At 30.6% G+C, this 8,531-nt stretch overlaps 1 protein-coding gene across 1 annotated transcript in view; it reads right to left on the reverse strand.

Moving 5' to 3' along the window:
* Window positions 1-7,410: 7,410 nt before the first annotated feature.
* LOC118742398 (arrestin domain-containing protein 17) overlaps window positions 7,411-8,531 on the reverse strand; it is a 19,874-nt gene continuing 18,753 nt past the window's right edge. Inside the window, exon 8 of the mRNA XM_036474490.1 lies at window positions 7,411-8,098. Within this exon, the coding sequence (XP_036330383.1) occupies window positions 7,974-8,098 (125 nt within the window). The 3' untranslated portion in view covers window positions 7,411-7,973. The remainder of the gene's footprint in view (window positions 8,099-8,531) is intronic.

Below are 8,531 nucleotides of genomic sequence, written 5' to 3' on the forward strand. Positions count from 1 at the left end.
GTGTAAAAATTAATAAACGATAGAAGAAGAAGAGGAGCATTTTTAGATTCCAAAATACCCCAGACCGCGGAGGCTTCTTATTAAAAGGTTATTAACTGTTAAACTTGCACAATTCACCTTACAAATTTCATTGATTACATGAAAGTGTTGCAAATGAACACATATTGGTGCTGCCAGATGATGAATATAATAAAAAAAATCGGGGTTTTTTTATTGAAAATTTTCTTTTTATATTGTTTTACGTAAAAAAGCGACGTTGACGAAAATATGAAAACATCGCGCAATGTTTTTTTTTAATTTTAATTATTTATCGAATAATCGATTTTTATTTAAAAAAAGCACCACAAGCTAAAATTAAAAAAAAAAAATAATCGCGCAATTTTTTATATACAATTTTTAATTATTTATCGAAGTATTAATTTCTATAAAAAGCGCCGAAATATTGATTTTTATAAAAAAAAGCGCTGCAGGCGAAAATGTGTAATAAAATATCGCGCAATTTTATCAAAAAGTACACATTAACACTAGAAGTACTGAACTGAACATCGGCATAGCTTGAAGAGGTAATTTCACCCAACTACTTTAAAATTAGTTTTAATAACAAAATACTTGTAATATTGAATTAAAAATTGTTAATTAATTTGAAAAATTATATAAAACTTAAATTTTAATTTTAATTTCCTTATTTTATTTCAGAAAAAAATTAAAAATTGCCAATAGGGTCAAATGACGCCTATCGGTTTTTTTTTATGTACCCAGTTGTACTAGTGCTATACCTCTCTATTTTGACAGTCATATTGCAATATTTACTTTATCTTGTCAAATCACTTAAACTGCAATTTTCAAACAGGTGGCAACTCTCTAATTTTACAAACATACAGCCAGGTAAACTGACAGAGAGACAAAAATTTTAAAAATTGTTGATTTGACTTCTGTTGCTCTAATAAAGACCAACCATATTAATTTTTCTTTAATATCTATAATGCATAGATATTGGCCTGCTAAAATTTTATTATATGTATAGTTTCGCTCTCCTAAAAAATATAGTCAATATAGTCGCGAAAATGGTGGTTTTTGCCGCTTCCTGACCAGTGTATTCAAACAACTTCATTTATATTTCCGTAACACTTAAAAATATTTAATAAACTTGACGAAACATAATTATATATTTTGATTTTTTTTTTTATTTTTTTTAAACTTTTTCATTGACGAAAAAATTGTGAAAATGCACATTCAAAGGCTTAAAAATAATAAAAATTAGTACATATGACTTCTTACATATAATACTTGCATAGTGTAGTTTTTATTTTAGAAGTAAAGGGATTTATATCTGAAAAGCTTTAGATTATGTATGTATATTTTTTTTTATTTAGATAGTTTTTTCTTATAGGAATTTTTTATGCCTAAAAACTTATTTGTTATAAATATTTTGTAAATTTGAAAATAATGTTTAGTCTATTATATAAATGTTGTTATAATTAAGTACTAAGTATTTCGAAAAAGGAATATTACTTTTATATTGCTTCGGAAATTTTTTTTGTGATAATTTTTCAAATTGAATGTACTGGTGTTGAAATGTTATTAAACAAATGCAGGGGCATGGAATTCGCATACATACATACATATAAGGCTGCTTGTTGACTGGTTATGCTCGTGCGCATATGTAGGTATGTATGTATGTAATAAATATTCACTAAGCGAAACTGTGCATCTTTGCACCCTCGAAAAGTGCGTAGAAACTTATGCTAATTAAACTTTTTTCTTTTTGATGAGTTATTGCGCAGATTTGTGCAAAAAATTCAAATAGATTCTGTGAAATATTTGTCTTCGGCATAATAAATGTCAAACACGTTATATGCTATGTGTTAAACAGTCATTTTGTTTTAATTGATTTCTATTTTTTTAAGTTTTTTTAATTTTTTATTCTGAGTTCTGGGAAGTGCTAAACTTTATTGCGATTTTTATTAATTTGTAAATATATTAAAATTACTTTTTTCGCGCGAAATTTTTTTTTTCGTATATTTAATTATGTAGATTAACACCTAACAATTAAGAGGGCACATCGCAGGCGTTAAGGATGAAAAATTGTACTGTGAAATGAAACAAGTTTGCTTTTTTTGTATTTTGAAATTTGTTGCGTCATTTTGTTTTGATTTATGTACAAATGTTGTTGCTCGTGCAGCATGTATGTATTTATCTCAAGTAGCACACTGGTGTATAAATTGGTGTAAATTTATGGATTTTGGTACAAATCTGATTAGATTGAATAAAAAAAGAACGTTTGGGTGTATTTGTTATTCCACCAGTATATCTTTCAAATCAAAATTCTACCTTTAACATTTTGGTACTATTTATTCATTGAGATTAGTACGAAAACTACACCAGCTCCTAAAATGCGCCACTTTTTTCATTTGGTTCACAAATAGCTCCACGTTAACAAATGTCGTTAAAATTATTCAGGCGACATTCTGAGTAGTGATGTGCTGAATTCTCGGTACCCAATACTTGAAAAAAATTTCGGTACCCAATACTTCCTTTTCGGTACCCGATACCATTCGACACAAAACTTTCGTCATTATATCTGTGCCGTTCAATTAAAGTAGCTTAAGTCACTTTAGATGGTTTGACTTTGAATTAAAAAAAAAAATCAGTTTCCATTGAAATTGTTTTATATTTTAATTAAGATTCTATTATAGGGGCATCTTGAACTACATCTTTGGCTAGTTAAAAGTTAAAATATTGTTTAAGAATCCAATTAAATGTGGCTTTAAAGGGAAAAGGACCTATCTCGACATAGGCTACTTTTGGGGGTAAAAATTATTGATATTTTATAAGACATCGCCTAAAAACCCAAAATGTACAAATAAGACGGTCCTTTCTCAAGAGATGAGCAATGTGTTTGTATGTATGTAGTTAAATGAAGCAAGTATAATGTTTGCGTCGAACAAGGCAGGCAATTAATAATGATCAAGGCGAATTTAAAAAGGTGGTGTTAGCCGTATATAAGTAAAAAATTACACTTACAAATTATACGCAGATATTCATACTGTCATTAGTATGAACTACAACAAACACATAATTTTGATGTAATGTCCTCCACGGCGAAAAATTCAGATACGCCGGTAACACCACCTTATTAAATTCGCCCTGAACTGATGTCGCAAAACACACTCTCGCCTTCTTTTACTTATCGCAACCGTCTTTGCAACCGTTCTGGTGGCAATATTATTTATTTTTAATAGCTGACACTATATGTATGTGAACATATAACTCATATGTTTGGCTGTTGCGCGCTTTTATTAGAAATTGATACTTTTTAAATCGGTACCGAGTATCGATCAATACTTAAAAGTAGCGACTCAGCACATCACAAATTCTGAGAGCAATTGACAGTGGACCAAAGAATTCACCAAAAAATGAATATTGAATACACCACACAGTAGCTTTGTTTCTTTACAGATAGGCGCATTTACACAAGGTAGTGTTAGCCGAATATAAGTAAAAAATTACAAAAGCAAATTACAAGAAACACATAATTTTCACGTTATGCGGTGAAAAATTCAGCTGTTGCTCCAACATTAGAGAGATTAGGCACAGCTACTTTGATTTGCTTCTTTTACATATTATTGTATTTTTTGATAAAAATGGGCGATTTATTAAATTTGATAAAGTGTGGCAAAACCTGAGTATTTGTGAACAATTTTTAAACATAAAATGCGATTAAAAATTCGCAGCAAATACATATGTTCAGTTGTCAAAAGCATCGGTCAGGTGTTTACTAGCTAGTTTCTGCTAGTTTGCGTTTCTTGACTTTTTCTATATTTCACTCGCTGTGAGCGTAATTCTGTAGTTCTTCCCATTCTTCTTCCTGATAATGATCTGCTAGGAAAGTAAAGAAACAAAGCTAGTGTGTGTGTACATAATACACTGCCTGCATCTCTTAAAAATTTAATAATGGCGAAAAATTCATTGCTTTCAAAATATAAGTTTTCCCAGATTTATTTAAAAATCTTCAAATCCTTATAAATTTTGAGGCGCTCGAGTTTTAGAGGGGGTAGTACCGAAATTCACTCGACAGAATGTACCTCGTTTTTAAATTAGGAACTCACATTCATATATATTCGCGATTTTCTTGCCTGCATATTACGAAAAGGAATGCTGAGATTTATAAAAAAGAATTCCAAGTCGCGCAGATTAAAAAAAGAGCTTCGGTGTAAATTTTATGACTGAGTTAATTTTAAATTTGATTAGTAGTAGATTTTATTCCTCGAATCCTTTTGTACTCTTCACACTCATGAAAATATATTTATGCTAGAATATGATGTAAATTCTTTACCATTATGGTGTATGATTTGAGCCAATACCAATACGTATTTTACACCAACGGAGTTTATATTATGTTCTAGAAACAAGACAACTTGTATACCACTGGCATAATATATATGCCGAAAATCAGTAAAAAAAATTGACGGTAGGTGTAAATAATGCACGAAAAAACGGTATAACTTTTACACCGAATCGAAATAAACTGTTCAAAAACTGCGCTTAGAAATAGCATATTTTTTATATTGAAAATGTATATCACGCCGATGTAAAAAATACACAAAATATTTTGGTGTATTTTTGACTTTTGTGCTACTTGAGATCTTTGTATGTGTATTTAAATTTGTTATCGTGTGCAGTTTTTTTTTCGGTAAACAACTTAATAAATATTTAGTGTCTCATTATGAGATTTTTGTTTTTAATATCCAATTTGCATTTGCTCTAATTTTTCTGTTCTCAAATGTTGTTTCGCAATTCGAGTAAGCGGCCATATATTTCAGTTTGTGAAGATCATGTGCATATAGTATGTATCTATGACGTGTGAAAATAAATTTAAAACATTAATAAAATCTGATCGACACTGAACCAGTTTCAAAGGAATAACAATTGAATAAAAAAATTATCTTTAGTTTTAAAATGGTGTAAATGTACATACATTTTAATTTCGGAGGTGTCGTCTACCTAGGGAAAAAAAAATTAAAAGAGGTGGACCTCTTTAATATCAGGGCATCAAGTAGACGCTTGGACAAATGGCCTACACTCGGATACTATCGGGTCGGACCTATAAGTGAGAAAAAACCACTGTATTGTCATATATATTGAGAATTTTTTTAATATTCGCTAGAAATTCCATTCCCTCGAGATAATTGAGAAAACAGCTGGCAAGCCGGGCGATGGGGAATTGCCTAAATTTCTCGTCTTCATTATTCCTACACAACTGCAAAATTGATATTAGGTATATATCTCTATACTAAGTTGCAGCACTCTACGGTGAATACTTCCAGAGAGGTGTTTTGTGAAAACTTCAGTTTGTATGGGAGGTGCCACGCCCCTTGATATATCGAAATTATTCTTCTTCTATTATCATCCTTTGAGGGTCTAGAGTCGATGTCCGAAATTTCAAAAATATTGGTTCAGCTGTTTTCGAGTTTTTCGATCAGAAATAAACAGCTTTCAAAATACATATATATCAGTATAAATGGCAAATTAAAAATATTCTTTTAATTAAATGCTTCCTATAGAAAAATGTTTATGAATAGCTTTTTAAATAAATGCAAGTATTTTCCAAAAAAGTGGAAGCATTCAAACTTGAAATTTGCTTTTCTTTCATTTTTCAACATACATTAATAAAAAAACAAGGGTTTCTTTAAAAACTCGCCACGAATAGATCGACGCGAATTTTAACTGTCTTTTGTTAAAAAAAAAAGAAACTTGAAATTGGTTCATATTTGAGCTCTCAAAATTCATTTTTTTGGTTGAGTTGCTAAATCAGCTCTTCGCCGCAGTTAGAAAAAAACCACCAATTTTCGACCTTAGTTTGACTGCATTAAATAGGCAACAACACCATTTTTCTGATGCAGAGACTTATTTGCATATAAAACTCATATGTATTTCATTCCGTTAAGAATGCAATTGAAGAAAAAAACTGTGTAAATTACTTCAACTATTTGGAATCACCCGACAATTGTTCTGTTTGGATGTGACTCAAGAACATCAGCTACTCAAAACGTGGAGGGCTCTTGAGATATTCATATATAGACATACTAGGGCTGGGACTAACCGTGAATATACAGATATCCGGATGTCCGTTCGAATATTCGTGTATACGAATAAAACACGTATGTCCGTTTGATATCCATTATATTTTATTATGCGGACAAAAATCCGGTTCATATATATTAATATCCGTCCATTTTTTTATCCCGATATCCAGATATTCGATATTTTTTTTATTAGATATTCGATTATTCAGATTATCCGGATATTCAAAAAATCCAGTTAGACCTGCCAGCCCTAATGCCTCCGTTTAAATACATTTTGCAAATCTTTATTTGTTTTCTTAAATTCAGTTATCTAAGTAAGTTAATACTCTTTTAACTACTTGATGGGTACTTAGGCTTGAATATTTAGTTCATACATCGTCGGTGACATTGCAAAACGGTCTATGTCTATTAGTACCCTTGACACTTGTATGGTCTCTTACATATACCGGAATGCATCTGCAAATCGTCACACCCTAATAAACGAATGACAAAACTATCTACCTTTGGCTGATGATAATGAACGATCAAATATAGATAACAGATCAACTAAGCACCATAGGTAATAAGTGACATAGAACGGTTTACAATATCAACGACGATATGAACATTAGGGTGGTCTTTAAATGTAGGAAACAGTTGTTTACATTACATTTCCTAAGCCTTAACTACTAAGGCGATGCTACTATAGTCGAAGATATCACATATAAATTTTGGTCACGATTGGAGACAGTGTCGCATAGGGGGAAAACTTCAGATTACCCTATGAAGACGTCTTAACCGACTCCAATCGGGACCAAAATTTATATGTGATATCTGTGACCGTGGTATTACCAGTTGAAGTTGTGAGACTAAAAAAAATTTCATTTGATTCTAAGGACCACCCTAATGTACATAGACATTAGGGTGTTTAATTTCTCTGATACTTCATACAAAATATAATATTATGCCGCTTGAAAAAAAAATTAAGTGCGTCCGTCGAAAATTCGATTTCCCGTATAAATAACACGGGATTTTTTTTCGGATTCAATTCGATTTTTCGATATTAAAATTTTATTTCTTGGGAAAAAAGAGTGCACAACTGAGCAAATGTCGACCGACCAACAATTTCTGAGCTCGAGCTGATAAATATCTTTTAAGACGATATTTTTTCTGAAATTTTTTGCCCTACTAAAGATTTACACTCTTTTTTCCTTAAAAAAAATTTTTATACCGAAAAATCAAATTGATGATGCACTTAAGATTTTTTTTCAAACGGCATAATTTTTTATTTTCTATGAAGTTTTAGATTTTCCGGTAGCACAGAGAAAAAAAAATATATCGCCTAAAAATTAAGCACCCTAATAGATATACATATGTATGTGCATTAGATGTGTGCGTGTTTATGTGAATACAAGTACGAGTGGCTGTGTTTTAAAATCGCTTATGGTATTTACATACATACGAACGTACATATAGATATATTTTTATAAATACATACAAACGTGTTAGGGTGCTTCTTAAAATATAAGCATCTACATTTTGTATGGGTCACCTCATAATTTCGTTCCACGTACAAAATAAAAATATCGACGAAAATTTCCAAATTTTAAAATAATAATAATAATAAAAGTGGTGTTCCATACAACATTTATTTGTTCGCAGTTTGAGCATCACCCTAATACTACATACATATGTTACTAAAGTATAAGTGAAAGTAATAGTATCCCTATTACTAACAAATTAAAATAGTTTAAGATTAATGATCCTCTTTTCTTTTGCCCCAAAGTAAATTTTACTTACTTATTTCCTAAGCATTACATATAAGCACTATTAGGGCAGATTTTATAACTTTGTATGAAAATTTAATCAGTTAGTTTTTCGACAGTAGAATTACATCCTAGTATCCTTTTATTTCTTCTCATTTCGATAGAGTGGAAAACTAGCGGCATTGAGTGGTTGATTTGATGCATCCGACGAATCCGATGGCTGTAGTTCGATACGCAGCTGCGAGGGTGATTCATCGTAGAGTGTTTCTATCCAAACGAAGATTTAAGTTGTTCAACATATGTATGTACATAGACATAATGAAGGGACGCGTGAGACAGGAAGCGTGTAAGCGAGGGCAAGAAAACGCAGTAGGATTGTTGACCGTGGCAGGGTTATTGATGAACGAAAGTTATTGATGAGTGATACAGAAAGAGGAGAGGAAAACGGAAGACAATTAGCTTTACTTCATTACATATTTTTTAGCTTAAAAATTTAAAACTTTAATTTTAAAATTGAAGTAAGAAAGCACATTCCAGATATTTAAGTAACAAACATTCTTAAATTAAGAGTTGCACAAATAAAAAAAAAAATTATAAAATAGTTATTTGTATAATGTTTGGTATTTCAATTTACATTATTTATATATAGGTATAATTTTAAATAATTTTTTAATTTTGTTTGGGTTATTTTGTATACCTT

This window comes from Rhagoletis pomonella, unplaced genomic scaffold (genome assembly GCF_013731165.1).
Source record: "Rhagoletis pomonella isolate Grant_MI unplaced genomic scaffold, Rhpom_1.0 Rhpom_scaffold_00001, whole genome shotgun sequence".
NCBI classification, from domain to species: domain Eukaryota; kingdom Metazoa; phylum Arthropoda; class Insecta; order Diptera; family Tephritidae; genus Rhagoletis; species Rhagoletis pomonella.